General features: G+C 40.2%; 1 protein-coding gene across 9 annotated transcripts in view; it reads right to left on the bottom strand.

Moving 5' to 3' along the window:
- Window positions 1-16,208, bottom strand: part of Cep128 (centrosomal protein 128) — a 277,887-nt gene extending 261,679 nt beyond the window's left edge. For 5 of the 9 annotated variants that reach the window (XM_070028496.1, XM_070028508.1, XM_070028512.1 and 2 more), the window contains exons 1-3: window positions 16,056-16,152; window positions 4,146-4,288; window positions 466-627 (exon numbers count right to left, since the gene is read on the bottom strand). In XM_070028496.1, the coding sequence (XP_069884597.1) occupies window positions 466-612 (147 nt within the window). In that variant the 5' untranslated portion in view covers window positions 613-627; window positions 4,146-4,288; window positions 16,056-16,152. The other 4 variants (XM_070028501.1, XM_070028507.1, XM_070028502.1 and 1 more) reach the window with 4 other exon arrangements.
- Between the last annotated feature and the right edge of the window lie 8,852 nt (window positions 16,209-25,060).

The raw sequence follows: 25,060 nt of genomic DNA, 5'->3' as shown, positions 1-25,060 counted from the left end.
GTTCAAACTCCAATACTGCCAAAAAATAAAAAGGAGGAGGAAAAAAAAAGAAGAGGAAAAGAAGAAAGGAAAAAGAGAGGAAAAAGAATCAAAAGAAGAGGAAGAAGTGAAAATAAGGAGGAGGAAGTGGTAGACAGACAAAAGAAAAGGAGAAGAGGAGGTGACATCAAATGAAGAAAAAGACAGGCAAAATAAGGAAATGTAAGAGCCTAACCCCCTATCTGGCTTTGAAGACGAATGTAGGGAGCCACAAGATAAGAAATATTGGGCCACCTCTAGAAGCTAGAAAAGAAAGGGAGCAGATTTTCTCAAAAGTCTGATCTATAAAACGATAAGATGTTTTGCTGTTTGAGACAGCTTTGTGGTAATTTGTGAAGTAGTACTAAGAAAACTAATACATGGCTGAAACTATTATTCAGCTCAACCTGCTTAAAATCTACTAATGGCACCCACTATAAAACAAACCTGTAAAGTACTTGTTATAGTATTGACCTTCTCAGTGACATCTACTGTAGTATGACTTCTGGTTTCCGTTGGAATTGATCTGGCAGCCCATCGATTCACACGGTCACGATAGCGGAAGCGATCTGAATCACTGGTTGATTCTGCCATTGATACATGCAAATCCTTAAAAACAGATCAAAGTCAGGTCAATCAGTTAATTATTCTTTTTCATCTTAAGTCTTATTAAAGTTTTTTGGAATATCATAATTTCTACCACAAGAAAACAAGAGTCACTTCCTACTATACTTCCCCTCCTTTGTTTTGTTTTCTCTGACTTGAGAACAATTCTTCAGATATGATTTTAGTTATGGTTACAATTCCAAATACTAATTCCTTACATTTCTGCAGAGCTTCAAATTTTTAAGGTATTTTAATATATAGTGTCTCACTTAATCCTACCAATAAATCTATAAGATTTAAAATAGATATATTTTGTAAATAGATATAAATTAGATAATCTCTAAAGTCCAACAATTGTCTTAATATTAGTCTGATGTTTATTAAACTATAAAAATACATGTCTTTTGGTTTTTGGTGTTTGGTTCTGTGTGTGTGTGTGTGTGTGTGTGTGTGTGTGTGTGTGAACGCACACATGCACCCAGCTGGGAGCCACACTTCCACTTCTGACTTTCTGCTGACTAATGACAGATAAGAGCCTCATACACTTTTCTGCACAGGCTGGCTTAAATCCACCATCCTAAAATCTCAGCCTCCTGAATAACTAGGATTACAGGCAAGAGACATCAGTGCCTGGCTAAAAATGGGTGTAAAATACGTCACATCAACAGCACATCCTACAATAAAAAGAATCCTATTCACTGTACACTGAAAACTCTTGCACCTTTGAGTATAGCAGAATTAAATGATGCAAAAGAATTCTAAGTATCACAATAACAAATCTGATATTGAATCCCACAAAAAAAAAGAGCCAAAGTAATTTCAGCAATGGAAAAATCCTCTAAGCAAGATTTTCTTCTATCTTTACCTCAAATATCTGTTTAAAAGATACAAAAATTATTTCATACAAGAAAACCTCAAGTTTCAGAAATCCTGTAATATAAGTTTGGAGAAACCAAATTGATCAAAAGTAAAAGTTCATAATACCATTTACTGCTTAATAAAAATTAATTCACATTGCTACAATCTTCCTGAAAATCTGACTATACTCCCCCTTTCCCCTCCCCCCACTGGATTATTTTGTGAAGTTTGATGACAGTTTTCTATGATAGAATATTCTTAGTCTTTAAGATTTTTATTCTCATTGCCTCTTAGAAGTACATGACCATGTGTCAAAAGAGAAGATGAAAGGAATGTGCCAAATGTGTGCAGATCCTAAAACATTTAATGACTGCAATCATGTTTTTAATATATTGGATGAAACAAACAATTAAAGACCCTTGCTGTGAAGTTAGATTTTTCAAAATGAAATAGTCTATCGTTGCCACATCAAAACAGAAAGAAATCAGTGGGAACATCCAGCTTCTCCAACTAGCTGAGACAGGGAAAGAGAACATCCTGTTCCACACCCCTGCTTCTCCACTGTCTTGTGCACCTGTCTGCTCTGTTCTTGTCTCCATCTTCATCTGTATGCAAGGAGAGGTATAGTGCCCATGATGGAGCTCACCCACACCAGAAAACATGACCAAAAACTACAGCAGAAGTAACTGGCTTTGCTTTCCCAGCCCCATGGTTGTCTAAATCCTAAAGAAAAGTAACCCAAAAAGAGATCATAAATGTAATTTGTCTTTCAAAGTTAAGAAGGCATCTGGCTGGGCAATGGGGGCTCACTCCTGGATTCCTTAGCTACTCAGGAGTTTGAGATCTGAAGATCCTGGTTCAAAGCCAGCCCGAGCAGGAAAGTCCATGAGTTTCTTATCTGCAAGTAACCATCAAAAAGCCAGAAGTGGAGCTATGACTCAAATAACAGAGCACCAACGTTGAACAAAAAGCTAAGAGACAAAGCCCAGGCCCTGAGTTCAAGCTTCAGTATGACACAAGGAAAAAAAAAACAAGTGACTACTGTATCTCATGAATCTCTGCCACATGACCTTTTACTCTTACTCTATGTTCAAGTGCTTTCCATCATTACCTACTAGTAAAAGCAGGAAAAACCAGCATTTTCTAAGTACTTTCTTTATTCAAGTATTACCCGAGATACTGGTATAAACAATCCAATTTAATTCTTATAGCAATTCTATGAAGAGAATACTATCAGTAAGGGGGATTTATGTCCACAGTAGAGTACTTTCTTAGCATTGGCAAGGCCCTATATTCAATGCCCAGCACTGAAAAAATAAATGAAGGGAATACTATTCACTCCTCATTTATGGAAGATGCTGTAGCTAAGCAGTATTAAATAACATATTCAACTCTACACAGGGATAAAAATAGCAGACTTGGCATTAAGCCAGCCTTTTCTTGTATTTTTGTGGGGGGGTGGGAATGGTGGGGCCTGAACTCTGGGCCTGGGCACTGTCCCTCTGCTCTTCAGCTCAAGGCTCATGCTCTACTAAGCCAGCCTTCTTTATCTTCAATACTATTTCTGTTCACTGTATTCTTGGTGTCTGTTACCCACTGGATAAATCTGAACTAAGAGCCAGGGGAAAAAAAAACTCAAATTATAATTCTATAAATTAATAAAAAAGAAATCTTTAGGCAGAATGAAACAGTAATATTGAGAAATACAATGTGTTTACTATAATGGTTGTTAGTGAGAATAAGGAACAAAATAACTACCTTTGAGGCAAATAAATGTTTCTAAAAGTACCAGAATACTTTTCAATTAATACAAATAGTGTATCATACTCTTCTTATTTTGGGGGGGGGGGGGGAAGGGGGAGAGTCCGGTCGTGGGCGTGAACTCTGGGCCTGGGCGCTGTCCCTCAGCTCTTCAGCTCAAGGCTAGCGCTCTACCACTTGAACCACAGCACCACTTCCGGCTTTTTTTTCTGCTTCTGCTTATGTGGTGCTGAGGAATCAAACCAAGGGCCTTATGCATGTAAGGCGTTCTACCACTGAACCACCTTCCCAGCCTCATACTCTCCTTATAAGTAGGTAAGATGAGTTTCACCTTGAATAACAACTGTTAAACATTCAATTGCTATGGTTCTTTTTAACAATTTGAAAATTGGATTGAAACACATTATTAGTACAGATATAACAATGAAGGACTGGAAGTAAGTGGTACAACACCAGATAAACAAGCAACATGCAGCCTTGAGTTCAAAATCTCAGTATCAACAACAATAAAAACTTTAGCCAGACAGAAGTAGTTCATGCCTATAAAACTATAGCTACTCAGGAAACTGAGGTCCAAAGGATTGATGTCTGAAGCCAGACCAGGCAGAAAAGTTCATGAGACTCCATCACCAAAGTAACCAGCAAAAACAAGGCTGCAGGCATAGCTCTAGTGGAAGAGAGCCAGCAGATTGAACACAAGAACCTAAGTTCAAACCCCAGTATGGAAAAAAAAAAAAAAAAAACCAACAACATAAGAGTTACCATCTGACATAGGTTTCTATTTTTTAGAGTTTAACACTAAAACAGAAAATCTTAATATTATATAGAATTAAAAATGGTATTAACTAAATTATCTCCAATTGTCATCTAATCACAAGGGGAAAAAATTTCCTCTCACTTACCCCAAGTAGAATTACATACTTTTATGAGAAAGAATCACACTTTCCAGCATGAATTTCACTGGTATAAGCATGCAAAGTCTTCTGCTATTAATTTCAGTTACTTTGAGCAATAAAAGATGTTCAAACTGCATCTGATGGAACTCCTGCAGAGATACCAAGATTTAAGGTATGATATATCTGAGAAATTTACATATACTTTTATTTATATAAAACATGAGTTTAATTACATAACTTTATTTAAAATAATACATAAATATTGAACTAAGGACAATTAATGAATATAATTATAATAAAAAATAGGAATAGATTGTTTATATTGGTGATTAAAAAAAAAACCTTGGCACTTTCTTCAACTGCTGTAATGATTAAAACATGAGTCCCATCGCTAACTTGATTGGACTTAACTCTAAGTGCCACAACACAGAAAGCATCTATGATGGCATTGACACACCCTCATCAATGTATATCAGCCAACAACATCTTTCCTCAAATATGGAGTTGATGGAAAGGGGCGAGAACGAACAGAATGGCCACTAAAGTTGGCAGAGGCTCACATTACTTAATCAAACCCTAGGGCCAGACGTGAACCATGAAAATATTTCCCGAGTACCCTGTAATATGACTAATTAAAAGAAAAGCCAGCCAGGTGTTGGTGGTTCATGCCTGTAATCCTAATCTATTTTAGGAGGCTGAGATCTGAGGATATCAGTTCAAAAGCCAGCCGGAAAAGAAAAGTCCTTGATACTATTATCATCAATTAACCTCCAAAAAACCAGAAGTGGCACTGTGGCTCAAAGTGGTAGAGTGCTAACCTTGAGCAAAAGATCATAGGGAGAGCAACCAGGCTCAAAGTTCAAGCCCCATGACTGACAAAAAAGAAAAGAAAAGAAATGCCAAATGTCAATTATGTAATCTATGTTAACAATGTATTACACTATAATTCTAAGACATGCTTTTTAAAAGTATGGTCTATACTAAGATCACTGGTATTAAAATAAAAAAATAAAAAAAAAAACTGACCTCAGAAAATCTTCCCCCAGTGAAACAGCACCTAATAGACTATATATTGACAAAAGCATTCTGAATGGGGTCACATAAGAAAACTAGTATGTTCAATCATGGAAACCTAATAGTCTGAGATGTATACTAGACATGCCTTTGTGGACTACTGTTTTCTTTTAAATAATAATGCCTATAGATAGCCAGATTTCAGGGGAAAGAGCACTCCTACGCTTTTCAAATGAGAATGTGAAGTTGGTATAACCTGCTGGATACCAGCAAGAACCGTTTTGAGATAAACGTTCAGCTGTAATGGTAAAGCACTTGCCTAGCATGTGTGAGGCCTCAGTTCAATCCCCAGTATGCAAAAGAAAAACAATAAAATGCAAAAGCCAATTTTTACCTTTGATTTGACATACTAAGGTATTCATACTTCCAAATAATTACCCTAAAAATCAACTGAATACATACAGAAATTTGCAGATGAAAATATTTCAGTAAAGCTACACTAGAGTAAAAATTTTAAACAGCTTACATTTCAAAGCCAAGTGCCTATTGCTTATGTGTGTGATCTTGGCTACTCAGGAGACTGAGAACTGAGGATCTAGGAAAAATCATGAAACTCATCTCCAGTTAACCATCAAAAATGCTGAAAATGGAGCTGTGGCTCTGGTCCAGAGCACCAACCTTAAGCAAAACAGCTAAGGCCTGAGTTCAAGCCCCAGTATTAGCACAAAAAAAAAAAAAATCAAAATACAAGAGAATGGTTAAAATACTGAATTTCCATATAATGGAACAGTATTAGGACATTAAAAATCTTGTTTCTGAAGACCACTGAATGGCAAAGCAAGTAATAAAAGCATAAATTCCACTTTTGAATAGTCTATATTATCGAATGTATATATAAGCTATCTTTATGTAAATATAGTCACAGGAAATGGCAGGAATGTTCATGTTTATATACCCGGTTTAATGCTGATTTTTTTTTTTTTTTTTTTTTGGGTCCGGTCATGGGGCCTGAACTCTGGGCCTGGGCGCTGTCCCTCAGCTCTTCAGCTCAAGGCTAGCGCTCTACCACTTGAGCCACAGCGCCACTTCCGGCTTTTTTGTTTTTGCTTATGTGGTGCTGAGGAATCGAACCCAGGGCCTCGAGCATGCAAGGCAAGCGCTCTACCACTGAGCCACCTTCCCAGCCCTGATTTATATTTTTTAACCATTCCCACCATTGATGAATTCACATTAATATAAAGATGGCCTTCAAAAATAGACTGACAGTAGATTAACAGGCTGCCACTCTAAAGATGGTGTTTAAAGTTTCTTATTAGCAGCTCCATTTACCTTGGTACTTTTTTCCTATTCCTCTTTGGCAATCTCTTGACCTTAGTACCTATTCCTCTGACATCTATCTAGGTAGGGTGATATCTGTAAATCTTGGCAATAGATCAGCTCAAGAAACAGGGTCACAATATTGGTCTCTCCTATTTTATTCTGAAGAGCATTTGGACAGCTACTTGAACCATTTATCATGAGTTTGTGAGCTACAAGAATATTTTCAAATTGGCTATTATTCTCTTTATTGTTTTGCTGAAGAACAGCTACTAGGCTTTAAAACTGATTCACTTAAACAAACAATCTACATGCTGGTACAAACTTAAAAATTAAAGCACTACTTGAAAATGTACTGACATCACCTATGCAATCAAATTCTGCTTTGGAAAACAAATTCAGAATTACTCATGAGTGATATGCAATCAGTAGTACAATTTGAAACCCAAAGACAAATTTTAAAGACAAGTAGAAAAACACCTTTATGTGCTCAAAGAAATTTTCATCATTATTTTATAATTGTTCAGAAGAAAAAAAGTTCAATTGAATGAGAAATCCATTCTAGCATAAGAAATTTCAAGATGACATACAATGAATGAGAGAGAACAAGAACTGCTGAAGTCCAAGAATGAGTGAGTGTGCTCTTGAATATCACTTTTAAAAAACTAAACTACCTTTCTGCTTAAAGGTGAGAAAGGGACTTCTCGCATTAGAGAAAAAGCACTAATTGCTCTTCCAAAGCTTACTACAACAAAACTACTGTGGGGGGGGGGGGGACAGGGGGGTGTATGCATGTGTGTGCGTATGCATGCCAGTCTTGAGGCTTGAACTCACAGCACTGTCCCTGAGTTTTTTGCTCAAGGCTAGCACTCTATCTACCACTTGAGCCACAGCTCCACTTCTGGCTTGTACTGATTAGGTGGAGTTAAGTGTCTCACCAACTTTCCTGCCAAATCTCAGCCTTTTGAGTGGCCAGGATTCCAGGCATAAGCCAGCCACCAGTGCCCAGCCACAACATTTCTAATGGATGAGAAAACAATTTATTTTTTTTCTGTTTTCTTTTCAGATCTGAGCCTATACAGATAACTAAGTAAGATTAGTGACCTTGAGTGAAAGACTGGAAAATTTCATAGAATGCTCTGGGTCTCAAGAGCAGATGGTACAATTCATCAATACATCAATACTTTATGATATAAATACTACTGTTTCTGCCTTAATGAACCTTATAAAGAAGATATACCACCACTAGAGCAAGTAATGAACCTTCAGCAATTCATTCTCATTGTGCATCATCTAGTCATCTACACAAATATCCATATGCAAACCTCTACACTGTGACCAGACTCAAACCAGGGTGACTTTAAAAACTCGAACCCACTGCTTATATATTTATTTGACCTAGAAAGGCATTAGAGAGCCATGTCTTCATTACCGTAGCACACATTTGTATGTATGAGAGCTGTAATTTATTGATTCTCCTATCTCGTTCCCTCAGAGTCAGTTCAAAACAATTAGGATTTGCAAGCTGTTCCATAAAAGATAAGCACCCAGCATTAAGAATGATATTTCACAAACACTAGTGTTTGTGAAGTAAATGATTGCTTCTTTTGCCTCCCAGCACCTGAGCTGTTTCTATCCAAGGCAACTGTCCTCAAAGATGTTCAAGGTAATGATGCTGATATTTAGTAGGGAAATGGGTAACGTACTTTAGCTTAATCATCATCCAAGTTTAGAACACATTTCTCACAATCCAATAGCTGTAAGACTTGAGACCTTCATCTCACCCTTCAAGTGTCACAGACAAGGAACCAAAAGAAAAAGAAAAACATCACCACATGTAATTATCAGTTCCACTTGTCTTCTTTACATGAGTGTTCTTCTATAATTTCAACTCCTCAAACTCTTGTGCTACATTTCTGTAAGACCAAAATCAACTGTCCATTCCATTAGCCAGTTCTCTGTTAAACAGTGAATAAAGTACTCCACAAGAAATGGAATCAAAGGGATTTAAAACAGACTCATGTATCATTTACTGAACTGTTTCTATTAGAAATCAATGATAAAATTAGCAGCTGGTGGCTCACTCCTGCAATCCTAGCTGCTCAGGAGGCTGAGATCTGAGGATTGCAGTTCAAAGCCAGCACAGATAAGAACTCATCTACAATAAACCGCCAGAAAACCGGAAGTGGTGCTGTGGCTCAAGTGGTAGAGCACTCACCTAGAGCTGAAGAGCTGAGGAACAGTGTGCAGGCCCAGAGTTCAAGTCTCACAACAGACCCCCCCCAAAAAAAAAAAGGGAAAGGAAGGGGAGGGGAGGGGAAGGGGAAGGGAAAGGGGAAGGGGAAGGGGAAAGGAAAGGGGAAGGGGAAGAGGGGAAGAAGGGAAGAAGGGAAGAAGGGAAGGGAAGGGAAGGGAAGGGAAGGGAAGGGAAGGGAAGGGAAGGGAATTGAAGGGAAGGGAAGGGAAGGGAAGGGAAGGGAAGGGAAGGGAAGGGAAGGGAAGGGAAGGGAAGGGAAGGGAAGGGAAGGGAAGGGATGGGAAGGGATCAATGATAAAAGTAAGTAAGTCAGAGTTCTTGAGGGGAGAGAAGTGGGCCTTCCTGAATGGACTGCCCTCCCACCAGGTCCTTCTCAGGGTTCAGCTTCCTGACCTGCTTTGCTCAGTAGGATTTTAACTGGTATGGCACAAAATGAGGTTGAAATGGAACTATGCACTGTGCCAAACTTCCTACATATCATGTGCTCCAGCTAGGATGAGAAATTATGGAATACATGGATGTCCCTGTGTCTTCCAGCTTATATGAGCAGTCTAGTCAGCTGACCCCAAACAAACAAGTCTAGGCATGATAAGCAGACAGCTTAACTGATCTATTATATAAGCATCAAACACTTCTTGCTATTTATCTCCAAGGTTTCATTATAGAACAAAGGCTATCTGAAGGACTTAGATACTGATACATAAATATGTTAAATCATACTGAAAAACCATTTAGCTTTGGTTTAAAACAACTAGTTGATGATATTTACTCTCAACCTGACTCTCTTTGGGAAAGCACGGCTAAAGGAATATTTGTGGTTATAGGATTATACAGATGGATATAATACTTATAAATAATATCAAGCTTTGGAAATTAATGTTAGTATTTACTGGGTAAAAGGCATGCTTGAGGTAGAAAAGATCTTATGATAGTTTCATATATTTTATATTTCTTAAAGGACTTGTTATTTTCCTTTGAGATAGCTAAAAACTTCAATACACACAAGTCCTACATCTCTAAGGCAAGGCCTTCTCCATTTCATTCTTAGACACAAAGGAATCACACAAATCCCAAACAGATTTCAAAATCACCAAAATGTATTTTCTGTCCTTCCTCCTATTTCTCATGATCCATTCCTCTCTTCCTCTCTCCAAAAGTACACTGAAGAAAATTCCTAATGTACTTGTTTACTTTAAACTAAAGGGTTCATATAATGTGAAATAATGCAGTGTTAAATAAGTAAATCTGTCATAAATCTTTCTACTCCTCTACTATTTGAAGATGTCTGAAAATAACCATTTTAAGAACAGTTACAACCTCTTTCAGAAAGAAATCTGTTCCTACATCATCCACATTCAAAGTGTTAAGATTGGTCTCAATAAGCCAATATTAGAGGTGGTAGAACCTTTAAGAGGTGATGAGTTCACTACCATCACAGCCGGTGTAACAGATTCAGGAGTAGGTTGAATCTGGTGGGACAAGATTAGTCATCCAAGAGTGGATAGTAATAAAGCCAACCAGCCTTTTAGTTCATTCTCTGTTTTTAGCTCACTCTTGCTTCCTTTCTCACCATATGACTTCCCTCTCATCTTTCCCACCATACGATGCTATCTGGCAGGCAATGACAGAGCTGAGGGTGGGGGGAGGGATGGTCCTTACAGACAATGGCCTAATGCTGTTAGTAGCCATCAAAATCAAATAAACTTCTTTCCTTTACAAATCATTCACTCTCTGGTATTCTGTTATCCAAGCACAAACCAATCAGAGCATGCTCCTGGCATGTCACTGGGAGCTTGGTATCTGTTCTAATATTGAGTCATACCCTTTTCCCTCAGAAAGTTTTTTAATGAGTTTACTACTAATTTTTTTATTATTCTGGTTCATCCAGAAACAAATTTCAAAGTACAAAGCTTTAAAAATAACAAATACCAACTAAGTAACTGCTAAAGAAAAATTTCAACAAACAGCCAAAGAGTAATTACTTAAGTTTTCAAACATGAATTGCTCCGCCAAGTAATGTTAACAATGCCTAACAAGGCAACACTGCAATTTCACTGTAATGTATTAAAAATTAATAACTGAAGCAAACTTCAGGTGTGCTGCTACAAAGCTCTGAACTCCAGATCATCTAAGCTCTTTATCATCTAGGTCCATTCTCTGGATTGTTTCAATCCAATTGCTGCTCTTAGACAAATCCCCTTTTTTTTCCATTTAAAAGATCATCCTTACCCTACTACATTGTTGGTGTGAGTGTAAACTTGTTCAACCACTTTGGAAAGCAGTATGGAGGTTCCTCAAAAGACTCCACATAGAGCTTCCCTATGACCCAGCAATCCGATTTTTGGGCATCTACCCAAATGATCACAAACAAGGCCATACTAAAGACACCAGCACAAGTATGTTTATCGCAGCATTATTTGCCATAACTAAGATATGGAACCAATCCAGATGCTCCTCAGTAGATGAATGGATCAAGGATATATGGTATATTTATACAATGGAATTCTATACCTCCATCAAAAAGAATGACATTGCCCCATTTGTTAGGAAATGGAAAGACTTGGAAAAAATTATATTACGTGAAGTAAGCCAGACCCAAAGACACATAGGTCCCATGGTTTCCCTTATTTGCAATAACTAGTATATGTCTAGGACAAGCAGAAAAGGTCAAAAGCTATGTACACATAACCATATAAGAAGATGTTAAGCGAAATGAACCCCAAGATAGGGACACAAGTGTTTTTTTTCTTGCTTGTTATTGTTTTTCATGTATTTACAATTTATAATGTACTATGCAATTTTTTTTGTTTCTTTGGTATGTTCCTCCCCCACAGTATAACCCCAGTTTTCACTGTATTTGATTCTGATGCCCTGTATCTTGAATATACATTTTTCTAATTTTGGGAGGGGAAGGGAAAAAACAAAAATAAGGATATAGGTTTGACCCATTGTAACAATGAAATGTACAAGACACTATGTTGAAAACAAAATTTACAACTTCAGGTGCGGGAAGTGAGGGGAAGGGAGAAGTTGGGGAGGTGAGGAGAGAAGGGAGGGTAGGAGATAAACAAAGGAGGGGGTAACAATGCCCAATAGGAAATATACTCATTACCTGAGTACTCATATAACTGTAACCCCTCTGTACAGTATCTTTACCAAAATATATAAATATATGTATAAAATAAATAAATAAATGCTCGTCCTTTCCCACCATCATGCATTTTCTCCTGTCTACAATCTATAAAATTGACTATCACTTAAATTAGTACTCATAGTTCTGAATGTCATACTTCATCCTCAAGAACCTAGTTCAGGCCTACCTTTATTTCACTCATCCATTTACTCATTCATTCACAACTGCCATCCAGTCCTTCATTTATTCAGGAGAACCCTATGCACAGGAGAGATTCTAAATGGTCTTCAGTTAAATGGATTCTTGTAAACCCAAATGCATCCATATCCCAAATGCACCAAACACCAGCAATGCTATGCTAGGGTCATATTAAACTCAGAGACATACATGCATCCAATAAAGGCCTATAAGTCTCTTATAGTCTTTCTTAAACATCATGAGAACACACCAGAAACAAGGTTTCAAAATAAAGGACAAATTTAGAAAAATATAAGCCTAAACCAGAACCAAAGGATTAATCAGCTATTTAAAAAATACACCAAAATAATATTCAGGTAGCAAAAGGCACAAAGGATATAAAAACAAGTGATTCACAGAACATAAATGGCCCTAACAAATGTCCAAATATATTTTATTTCACTAAAGAACTGGATATTAAAAGTAATTTTTTAAAATGCCTTTGTTTCATACAGATGAGCAACAGCCCTCACCTTCAGAGTTGACAAGAGCACACCCTGCTGTAGCAAATGAGCTTTAACAACTTTTCTGGAAAATAATTTGGAAAATAAATATATATCTTTTGACTGAAACTCAATGTATATGAGCATTATCTTACAACAAAAGACATATGTATATGACATATGCATACATGTCTTACAATAATTATAGAATTCCTACATTATATAATTATTCATAATTTTCAGTAAGATACATGTAAATCCACTGATCAGGGATATATTAAAAGTATTTAATCATTAGACTACTATGTAGAAGCTAAAAGAGAAAAAGTAGAACCCCTGAATGCTGGTGTGGGAATGTTGAGAGAGGGGGATCAGGAGCTCAAGGCCAGCCTGGGCTAGATATAAAGGCACTGTCTCAAAAGAGAGACACATAGACAGAAAGAATAAATGCTGACCTGTAACAATACATTGTTACAAGAAAGAAAAAATATAAAATAGTATGACTACATTATAATTAACCCGGTGACTACAGAGATTTAAAAAAAGGATTTATCCAAAAAGATCCAAAGCATTTTTATAATTTGTCAAATTATACAGGTAAGAACTTCTGAAACATATTATCCTACAGACAACTCCAACTCTGTAATCTAAACAATATACACCAGAGAGCTTAGATACAGAATCATTACCAGGCCCCACTGTGTCTCCTCTGTATGTCAAAATGCTTTTTATCTGTCAAAATGCAATATGAAATACTAAATGTCCAGAATTTTAAATCTGTTTCTAAATTGAAGTTTTTAATACTATACTTTTGGTGACTAATAACAATTCATGAAGAACATGCTCGTTTTTTGGAAACTCCAAATTACAACTATATCTGACCTGAATATTCAAGGACCATTATTTTTAAACACTATAAAAGTCCTTTGAACATTTAAAGAATGAATAACCATAAAGAGTGCTGCACAGATCATGTAAAGCTGAGTGTAAATCATACTCCTTTAGAGAACAATTATGGACAGCAAGGAGGCTACTTTGTAAGTTGAGGCATCTGGTACTTGACATCAGACCTGGAAATAAAGACACTCTGGCTCCAGAATCGCAAGCAAGCCACATTGCCTATCTGAGCCTCAACTGCTTGTCTTGCAAAATAAAGATAAGCATAAAAAAAATTCTATATAATGTCCGGGGAGGGTGCCTAATGCAGTGCCTGAGATAAAATAAGTTCTCAAACACTTGTCTAAGAGAAACAGTTGTATTAAGTTGCTTTTGCTAACACAATAAACATATCTCCACTTATCTGAATTTTTGTAACATTAAATACACAACCATCCATCATTACCTTTACACTACATATTAGAAAGCAGCTTCTTGCTCAAAAAAATAATAATAATATATATATTGACAAGGCCCTCTCCCCTGTAAGTATACAACAAACTGTTATCTCAAAAAAGAAACTCAGGGAGAAAGTATATTTACAAAGCACACCCCCAAAACTCCATGTAGCTCTCCTCTGAGCTCAGTGCTCTTCTTAGGCACATATGCCTTCCTCCTATCATTTCTTCATTAGTTTCAGGGCAAAAGTTCTAGTAAAGGAGAAGATCTTTGCTTGCCCCTACACTTTCCCCAAACAACCTACAGATAAATGAAACAAGGGGATAAAACATACCTACAACTTTAATTTTTTTAATTTAAAAATATAAGAATTAACTCACTTTCCCTACATACAGGTTAAAGCCTATCACAGATCACAGAAATGCTTCTAGTGTTGTCTGAAAGGCCAAGTTACCTCTTGATTTCCCAGTTCCCAGGCAGCATATTCCTTACCCATATTTTCTGCCTATGCCTGGTCACCCATCTTGAGCTGGCTGCAATGTGAATTATGCCACAAATTTACTTAAAAATAATGTCCCTGCACATGTCTATCAGCTGGTAAACTAAGCCAGGTAATGAAATTATCTCTGAATGTAATTAATATCTAAGCCACTCCAAGCCTCTTTACAAACATATATGCTACTCCGTTCTTCCCACACTTGGTATTGAAAACACATAAATACTTCTGGTTGCAGGGAAAAGCTGTGGGCAGAAATATTTTCAATTCCTTTTTTACTGCTTTTAAGAGTTTGTTAGGAATTCGCAGACATTCATCTAAAAGAAATGTGGTTGCTGGATATAGATCTATGAGCCATTTCAACAAAGAAAGTATTCTGGGAAAGCCAATCAAAATCAGCTGTTAAGAGTCAGTTCAGAGTGACCAGTGATTAACACAATGGCAAAGAATATGTATGCTCAGAAGACATAAACTAGTGTGGTACACACTTTTCCTTTCTAACACCTTCAAACCATGAAATGAATTGTAGGCATGATAAAATTTCTCTGTGCCAACTGTGCAAGTTTCCATCTTCCCTCTGTGCTGTCTGTCCAAACCAGCTCTTTAAAAAAAAAAAAAAAATACACACATCTCAGGGGGGTTTGGGTTTGTTTTTGTCAGTCGTGATGGGGCCTGAACTCTGGGCTTGGTCCCTCCGTTTGTCAGCTCAAGGCTAGCACTCTACCCCTTGAACCACAAGGCCACTTATGGCTTTTTCTGCTTATGTGATGCTGAGGAATCAAACCCAGGGCCTCATGCATGCAAGGCAAGCGCTCTAGCACTGAGCCACCTTCCCAGCCCCACATATATACACTTGCTACATACCGGATACATTGGTGAAACAGTGTGCAGAATTTTTTTCACTTCGTTAAATGTTCATACTATGAAATTTAAAAGCATTATTTCTCTTGGACAACAAGTCTGTGTGGTTAAACAATAGCAAGTAACCAAACTGGGCATTCTCTCTGTGCCAAATCGTTTAAATAACACTTGTGTCAATACTACAACATGACGGTCCTCTAGTTCTCCTGGATCTCTTCCTAGGAGACGAGGCCCTGGAAAGCAATGGTATTCGACGTCGGGTCCTGTATTTGAGACAATTCAAGAAGGGGCCGCTGACCACCTCGGCTTTTTTTCCTTTAGGAAAAACAGGTGGCAGATGACAGCGTGGGGGGAAGGGGAGCAAACGTCTTTATCTCTAGCTTCAGGACAGGTAGAGGTGGGGGGGGGGGGGAGGAGGGACGGTCAAGCAAGCAAATGCTAGAAGGTTCTGCGGAAGAGCTACCTAAAATGCGTTCAGTCTGGACAGCTAAGGGGTGGCAGAGCCGGCGGCAGGCCACGCCGCCGCCAGAGCGAGGACAGAGCCTCGACAGTTCCCGGGAGCCGGGCCGGGCCCTGCCGGGGATGGGGGGGCGGGGGGGGGCGGAGGGAAGGAGAGGGCAGGCAGGAGGAGGAGGGCAGGCAGGAGGGGGACGGCTCACACACGCCAGCATCCCCCCCCCCGCCACACGGCTATTCCCACGGCCCCACCCCGCACTCGGCGCACATGTGGGGTGCCCACCCCCGACCCCCCCAAAACAAACGTCCCCTCGGTGAGATAGGGAAGCACCAAAGAAAGGGCTCGGGGAGGAGCGGGGGCCGGCACCTGAGACTAAAGGTGACTCCAGGTTCTCAATGCCGGATCATCGCCGAGGCCCCCACCCGACTCCCGCGGCCACTGGTGACCCACAAGGTGCAACTGACCAAAGGCTTCGGCGCAACCGACTCCGCTCTCCCCGGACTCGCAGCTATGGCAACTTGAACCTGCCGCCCAGCCGCGGCGAGAGGACAGGACGCGCTGCTGTCGCTTGGCCCTCTGGGAGTTGTAGTCCATCTGTTTCCCCTTCTAGAGTCAGGAGGTCAGACAGAGTGGCCAAGAGAAACTTCAAGTCCCAGGATGCCAGGCAGCAGGCCTTCAGCTGACTTTCCCGGAAGAAGCCCGCGTCAGCGGCTGGGCCCCTCGACCGCGCCCTCGGGCTTGGACTCTAATTTGTTTTTTTAAAGGACCCGTAGCCAATTCCAAATTAGAAAGTGAATTCTAAAATGCTGCCTTGGTCCGGACTGTGCGTTTACTGCTTGAGGAACACGAAAAGGTAACTTCCAGCGGTGAAGTGTGAAGTCCCTTTAATGCCAGTATCTTGTTCCAAAAGCTCTTGGTCGGTGGAGAGAATCTCCTCGTTCATTCTAGAACATGAAATATGTTTCCAGTCAGGAATGGAGATTTCGGTCATGAATTGATAACAAAAACCTCTGAGCTTCGGAGGAAGAGAGGCGTAATTCAATCCGTCAGGTGGCCATCCTTCCCCTCTGGGCAGGAAAGGCCGCAGCCTGACTGGAGCACCCCAAAGCTAGCTAGCCTCAAGCTGCACATTGTGTCAGTTGTCCTTGTTACCTAAAGAAGAGCTACAGCACTTTAAACAAGGTGGGTTCACCTGTTCTGACAGTTCTGCGCTGTAATGATTCAAGTCCCATTGGGTCTGGCACAAATAAAGATATTTAAACCTTATAAATATCGCTTGCCTTTTCTCACCATTTTTTCCTGACTTTCCCTTCACAGCTCCCTTCCTCTCCCCCTTCCTCCCTCCTCATCGACCCCTCTTCTTTCTCACACTCTTTCTCTCCCCTCACCCCTCACCTGCCCTCTTTCTCTCATTGATAACAGCTAACCATGAACAATCTGGAAATGCAGACAGAACCTAAAATGTAGGGTGAGATCACAACCACAACCTTTTTAAGAGAAAAAAATGTTGTAATGAAGACTTCACAAGACCTCAGCCCTACAGACTAGACCCAGGGGTAGAAATTTCTCACAAGCAATCTCAGTAAGTGTTCAAACCTCAAAGGATAACGCTGGTTTTTTCACTCTTGAGACAGCTTACTTTTCAGTCTGTTCAAAGGTTTGCTACACATACAAAACATTTTTACCTGGCCTCTCTGCTTCCATTTTGTGTTTGTCATTGTTCTAAGCTGTTCATTCTGCAGTCATTTTGCAATCAATCACCTTGGGTTCCAGGAAAGATAGGACTGCTTAATAACATCTTTATGACAGGGACTGTTAAACTACCCCCAAGGAACAGCAGAGTCTTTCAGGACAGATCACCCCCAAATGAGTATTATTATCTATGGTAATCAGGTTGTACCTTGGAGCCCTAGGAAATGTGTCCTGGGAACGAGTGCTTCCCTCAAAATGGCAGGAAGAACAACTTTTCCTGAACCAAAGAGAACCAAACTTGAGAAAATTACCAGCCAAACCACAACTGTAACTGGGTCTCTAAACTGTATACCTTTGTTCCCTGTCCCTAATTCTTCCTCTATTTAAACCTAGTGCTCAAGTCTGTACTCTGAAGATGACTAAAGATGGCCTAAAGTGCCATCTTCCCACTGCATCATGCTGTGCAATCCCCTTTCTCTTCCATATTCTTTTCCCAGTAAACTTTCCTGTCACTTTCACTGTGATTCTCATTTTAGTGGAATTATTCTTACAAACTTCAAGGACTTATGTAGGTCACTGTTTTGACTTCCTGGTAACAATTATCACTCAAAATTGGTATAATAGAGTCATTTCAATGTTCAACATTTTTTTCTGACTCATATTGTGATTAAAAGCTATTGCATATCTATTTGGAACATAAAACTAATTCTGCCAGACACCAGTGGCTCACATCTTTAATCCTAGTTCCTCTGGAGGTTGAGATCTGAGGATCTCTGTTCAAAGCCAGCTGGAATTGGGTACACACACACACACACACACACACACACACACACACACACACACACACACACACACACACACACACACACACACACACACACACACACACACACACACACACACACACACACACACACACACACACACACACACACACAAACAATTCTTCCAAAGACCCACACTCCACCTGACAGAGAGATTAAGATAATATAGAAGACTGGGAGAAAAACAAAGTAAGGCATAACATTGTCCAAAAAGAAATGTTACTCATTACCTGCTGATGAAACAGTAATCTCTTTGTACATCATCTTTATAATAACAGTAAAAATGTTTAGTTTTTAAAAAGAGAAGATAATTTAGAAAAGCCATATAGTTCATAACTCCATTTCTTAACAAATGAATTTTTTTAAGTATCGTACTCATCCACTCAATTCAGCAAATGTATGAAGGATCCTTTTAGAATGTAGACACTGTACTCAAAGACACAGAGATAATGAGGAGATTAAAAATAGCAGTCTTTCCTCTCAAACTGCTCAGAGCCAAGTGAGGGAAACTGGCTAGTAAACAACTAATTACAAGGGAGGAGGTAAAACACTATATCAGTTTCCATGGAGAGACATCAGAGAAACTTCCTGAGGAAGCAATACTTGATCAACTGCCAGAAAAAGGAGAAAATGTCTGCCAAACAATCTACATTAGTATTGGACTTCATTGATAAGAACTGATTGCTGACCACCTTTCTCTACAGTTCTAACTATATTTTAGAGAATCAGATTCAGTAAGAGCATCTCAGTTTTAAAATACTAGCCAAAGAAAGCAAAAATCCGAGAATACCATTAAGAAACTAAGAACAAAGAGTGAAAAATTAGTTCATTCTAACCAAGAAATCAGTTAATGAAGTAATCATAGGAATTGACTAAATATATAACAGTTGTCATATGATGTATTCTCAATTGAGAGATGTGACATCTTCTGGAATCAGATCATAGAATCATTCTTTCTTTCTTGAACTCTGGGTCTGGGCACTGTCCCTCAGCTCTTCAGCTCAAGGCCAGAGCTCTACCATTGGAGCCTCAGCACTACTTCTGTTTTTTTTTCTGCTTATGTGGTGCTGAGGAATCGAACTCAGGGCCTCACGCATGTGGGGCAAGCACTTTACCACTGAGCCACCTTCCAGCCCAGAACCATTCTTTTTTAATTCAACGAGATAGATCTTACCCAGAAATTGTCTCTTAGCTCCCAAATGCTTTTAATTGCTTGGGGTGTTATTGTTTTTATGCTGGTCCTAGGGCTTAAACTCATGAGTTTTTATGCTTAAAACTAGCATAAGAGCCATAGTTCCACTTCCAGCTTTTTGGTACTTATAGATAAGAATCTCACAGTTGCCCCAGCTGGCTTCAAATGGTAATACTCAAATCTCTGCCTCCTGAGTAGCTAGGATTACAAGCATGAGCCACTGACTCCTGGCTGAAATGAATTACTTTTAATTGATATGGCAGACACATATTATCCAACCCAAACTCCATTTACTCTTCACCTGTAAACCAATTGAGGGGCTGGGAAGGTGGCTCAGTGGTAGAGCACTTGCCTTGCATGCATGAGGCCCTGGTTTCGATTCCCCAGCACCACATAAGCAAAAAGAAAAAAAGCCGGAAGTGGTGCTATGGCTCAAGTGGTAGAGTGCTAGCCTTGAGCTGAAGAGCTGAGGGACAGCACCCAGGCCCAGAGTTCAGGCCCCACGACTGGACCAAAAAAAAACAAAAAACAAAAAACAACAACAACAAAAAAAAAACAATTGACCAAGAACACACAGAGATTATATGATGTACAATACATCATATACATAATAAACATATTTGGCCAACTAAAACACATAATTAGTTTACTGATATAACAAGGTACCACCTTCCTTAAAGAAGGAAGGGAGGGAGGAAAGAAGGAGGAAGAAGGAAGGAAGGGAGGGAGGGAGGGAGGGAAGGAGGGAAGGAAGGAAGGAAGGGAGGGAGGGAGGGAGTGAGGGAGGGAAGGAGGGAAGAAGGGAGGGAGGAAGAATAAGGGAGGGAGGGAGAAAAAGGGAGGGAGGGATGAAAAGGGAGGAAAGAAGGGAGGGAGGAAGGAAGGGAGAAAAGGAGGGAGGAAGTGAAAGAAGGAAGGGAAGAGTCTCTTTTTTGTTTTTGAGAATTTGAGATAAAGAGTTTCAGACAGGACTGACTGCAATTGTGTAGGCTCAATGGAAAAGTGAGTAAGAATGCCAAATGGCAATAGCAGAGCACTAAACCAAGTGCCAAGCCATTCTAAAAACAGAAAGCCAGTCCTGCCTTCACAAAGAATCATAGTGATACAAAATTTTCTGCTGTTGCCCATAGAGAGAAGAGTTCACACAGCCCTTCTGACTCAGTAGCAGACACTATCTGCTTAGTGTTGAATCTCAACAGCAGGCAATATCTGCCAGTGTTACTGTTCCACAGCCAGTACTGCTTAGCATTTGTTTCTAAACTTCCTTGCATTGTTGTCTCAGGAACTCAACCAAATAAGGTCCAGGACAATGGAGGATGAATGTGAAGAACTTTTAAGAAGAGAAATACCTATGTTGAAGGCTGCTGCCACTGCTACTGGACTTGTCCATCAAATATTCTCTCTGTCAGTAATCCAGCCTGTCTTCTTCAGATGGCTCTATCTGTGGCTCTTTGCATCCTGGTACCCCTAGGTCTAGGCTTTCTTATACTCTGGGTTGTGCCCTGACTGGTTGTCCTTCTTATAAGTAGGTGTTTTGGAAGATAATACTTTATTGGCTGGGTTTCACAATATTCTTACTGGTTGTTAATTTTAACTAGGTCTCTTCTGCAAATCCTCTCTACAGGAACACAGGAAACTAGAAGGGGGCTAGGAAGGGACAGAGTCTAGATGTTCTGAAACAATGTCTCTTTTTCCACATCTGTCTTGGGCCTACTAGGCCAAGCAAGAAACAGGTCCCATCTCAGAAACATAGTCCTATCTTACTAATTCATTGTCTGAATCTATCTGTCCTGCCCATTGGCAAGAAGGGAGAAGATTCATTCAAAAGTAACTTACTCTAGCCAGGTGCCAGGGCTCATACCTGTAATCTTAGCTACTCAGGAGATTAAGATCTAAAGATCCCAGTTCAAAGCCAGCCAGGCTGGAATGTTCATGAGACTGTTATTTCCAATTAACTACCCAAAAAGCTGAAAAAGGAGGTATGGGTCAAGTACTAGTGTGTGCGCCTTAAGCAAAAAAAGCTTATGAACAGTGCCTAGGCCATGAGTTCAATCCCTAGGACTGGCACACACACAGCCAAAACAAGTAACCTATTCTTGGCCCAGATTTTATAGCACATGTAATCACCACCTATGTTTTAAACTTTACTTAGTTCCATCTATCCACCAACTATAGTCAAATTCCCAAGTATGACCATATATCACAGAACCATTATAAGTCATAAGAAAGAAAATACAAATACAATGCTGTAGATAAAAAAAATAAACCCCAGCTAGGTGCTGGTGGCTCACGCCTGTAATCCTAGCTACTCTAGAGGCTGAGATCTGAGGATCGTGGTTCAAAGCCAGCCTGGGCAGGAGAAACCGTGAGACTCCTATCTCCAATAAACCACCAGAAAACCGGAAGTGGCGCTATAGCTCAAGTGGTAGAGCGCTCGCCTTGAGCTGAAGAGCTGAGGGACAGCGCCCAGGCCCAGAGTTCAAGCCCCACGACCGACAAAAAAAAAAAAACAAAACCTTCATTTATGTCAGATAGTTACTTTTTAGTGGTAGCTATTACTGACAGGAGCATCACAGTTTTATAACACTACAATTCAAATGTATTTAGGTCAGAATGAACAATTACTAATGTACTAAACCAATATTATAGATCATTATTATTTTAGTCAAGACAGATGAGTAACTGCCAAACATTACTTTCTGATATTTGAACAATGTTAGCATTTCTTGTACAAAAAGGAAAATGTCATTTCCCATGGCTATCCTCAATTCTTTCATTTAAAAACGTGTGTGTTTAATAGTTTTAAAGGCAGCCGTTTTCTCTGAACTTAAATCAACCGCATGTGTTTATTTTTCCAGGTTTAATGGTTATGCCAGGGAAATAACTTCGCCTAAGTGATTTTCATTGCCGTTTGTTAAATGGGCTATTAGAGCATGTCATCCTGAAAGCTTGTCCAATTTGCGGAACTCAAACTGTTAGACATACATTTTTGCCAACATTATGCTCTCTACTAAACCAATTTCATGCTGTCCAAATCTTGACTTAAAATGTTACCTGTATTGGAATACCACTTCAGTTTTCAGCAAAAGCATGGAATAATAGAGTCCAGCTATGCCTTCCCATGAGAATAAAAAAAAATACCAAAATGTGTGAAACAATCCTTTTCATGACCATAGACATCAAAGGATTGTGATCCCCGAAAGACAAGAAACAAATGAGGCAAGTTTTATGATTGCTACAACTTACTGTCTTAAGAAAATATCCAAACCATGAAGCAATAGGAGTAAACCCAGACAGAGTTCAGCTGATGCTTTGAATTGAAAAGACAAAACTGAGAGGTTGAAAAGATGAAATGGGAGGAGAGAGACATATGGAGAGGAAAGTCTAAAGAACTACCAAATGTCTGCAGGGGATCTTCATTAGTGTACTAATCATTTATATGTATGGGGTGGGTGGGAGGATTAGATGCTGAAGAAAGAAGCCTCTAACTAGCCTCAATATCAGAGGGGAAAATGCCTGTCACTTATCTGGGACCTAGAATAACAACTATGCCACAGACAGATTGAAACGTTTCATAATTTACAGAGCATTGATTGAGTACTAGGATTTAGACCTAGATTCAAATGCCTAACAAGGATCATAAAAACAAGATCCAAAGATATTAATCCCTTTGAAGTAATCCAACTATATCTGTTAATCTCAAGAATATTTACAGGAATGTAAAATATATAAGGTCATATCAAGAGCAAATGAAATTTCTCCCTGTTATTTAAGTTTCAAAACAATCACAGACAGGCATCAGTGGCTTGTGCCTGTAACCCTAGCTACCAGGAGGCTAGATCTGAGGATCATAGTTATGAACAAGCAGTCCAGGTGAAAAAATCATCTCATCTCCAATGAAGCAGTAAATTGCTGAACTAGAAGTCTGGATCAAGTTGTAGAGCATTAGCCATCACTGAAAAGGCTGAGCAAAATCACAAGGCCCTACATTCAAGCCTGGAGCCTGCATTTAAAAAAATACAATCACTATGAATCACATTAAACACATTCTCAAAGTACTACAGAGACACCACAATCAAGATTGATTAACATCAGTTCTCTGGTGATCATTTGGCATCAACCAAACCTCAGTACTTTGCAATCCCTGAGATGTTTCCTATACTTTGATTTCTTTTTTCCTTTTTGAAAATCATATGTCATTTGTGTGAATGGTTACACATGAATACATAATCTTTTAACTTCCACTTCTTGTACTTAGCAGTATGATTTGTATATGTTATGTGGGCTTGACAGTTTGGTGTGTGTGTGTGTGTGTGTGTGTGTGTGTGTGTGTGTGTGTGTGTGTGTGTGTGTGTGTGTGTGTGTGTGTGTGTGTGTATTTTCAACACTTGAGCCACAGCTCCATTTCCATTTTTTGGTGGGGGGAGGGGTCAACTGGAGATCAGCATCTCACTGACTTTCTGGTCCAGGCTGGCTTCAAACTGATCCTCAGCATTGCAATCCTCAGATCTCAACCTTTAGAGTGGCCAGGGTTACAGGTGTGAGCCCCTAGCCTCTGGTAGTGCATTCGTTTTTATTGTGGAATAGTATTCTACTGTATGGATCTAAGTTCATCATTCCTAGACACTCGGGTCTCTTCCAGTTTGGGGTGGTTACCAATAAGGGTTCTATAAACATTACAACACATTCTAAGCATATGGTTCAATGAATAGTAACACACCTTGTCTAATCAAGATACAAACCCCTGTATATTCCCTCCTGTTTTTTTTAAATACTTATTTCGCTTAATTCTGATTTCCATCATGATAACTTCTACCACCGGCCCCACTCCTTATTCTGGAATATCATAGAAAACAAATTAGCCTAGAAGGAGTCAAAATTCCTGGTACCCCAAGAAAAAATAGTATGCAAGACCAAACTTTGCAGTAGAAAGTATGCGATCTGACTCACGTTTTTAATTAATCTTTTTTTTTTTAAGTGGGGGGCGGTATGTGAATAACAATGAACCCTGGACCACTTTGGGGGGAGGGAGGGAGGGCAAAATAGAAGCTTGCCCGTTTCCAGGGTCAGTCTGCAGTCGGCAGCGCGGTCCCCTCCCCGGGGGCGCGAGGCCGGGGGGCTGCTGTTCTCCCTTCTCCACAGCAGATGGCCCCAGAGTCCAGGTCCTGGCTTGCCGGGAGCAAGTGGGGTCCGCACCCCACCGGGGCCGGCGGCGCCTCGGGGCGGGCGGCTCTCCCGGGAGACGGGCGGGCGCTCCAGGGGGCACAGCCGCGAAGATCCCGCGGAGCTGGCCGGGGGGCCGGGCGCCAGCCTCCGCCTCCGCCCGGGCACCGGTGCGTGCGTTCCCCAGGACGATCCCAAGTCCTGCCAGACCCCCAGCTCAGCCCGGACCGTCCACGCCCGCGCCGCTGCTGACTTTGGACGCGGTGCGCGCCCCGTGGGGTTGGCACCTGCGCCGGCGGCGGCGGCGGGCTGTCCCCAGCGGGCGAGGCCCCGGGAGAGAAGAAAGAGGAGGCAGGCATCTGGACGGTGCCTTGGAAGAGAACGGATGGGAGGGAGGCGTGGGGCGAGGGGACAGAGCCGGGGGCCGCCCCGCACGGGAGTTGGGGTGGTGGGGTGTTCTGGGAGCACACTTGGAGGGCTGCCTGGCCCTGGCCAAGAAG

This window comes from Dipodomys merriami, unplaced genomic scaffold, assembly GCF_024711535.1.
Source record: "Dipodomys merriami isolate MVZ:Mamm:240054 unplaced genomic scaffold, mDipMer1.0.p SCAF_1, whole genome shotgun sequence".
NCBI classification, from domain to species: domain Eukaryota; kingdom Metazoa; phylum Chordata; class Mammalia; order Rodentia; family Heteromyidae; genus Dipodomys; species Dipodomys merriami.
Note: the sequence above shows the minus strand (reverse complement) of the source record. Positions and strands in the feature narration are given on the sequence as shown.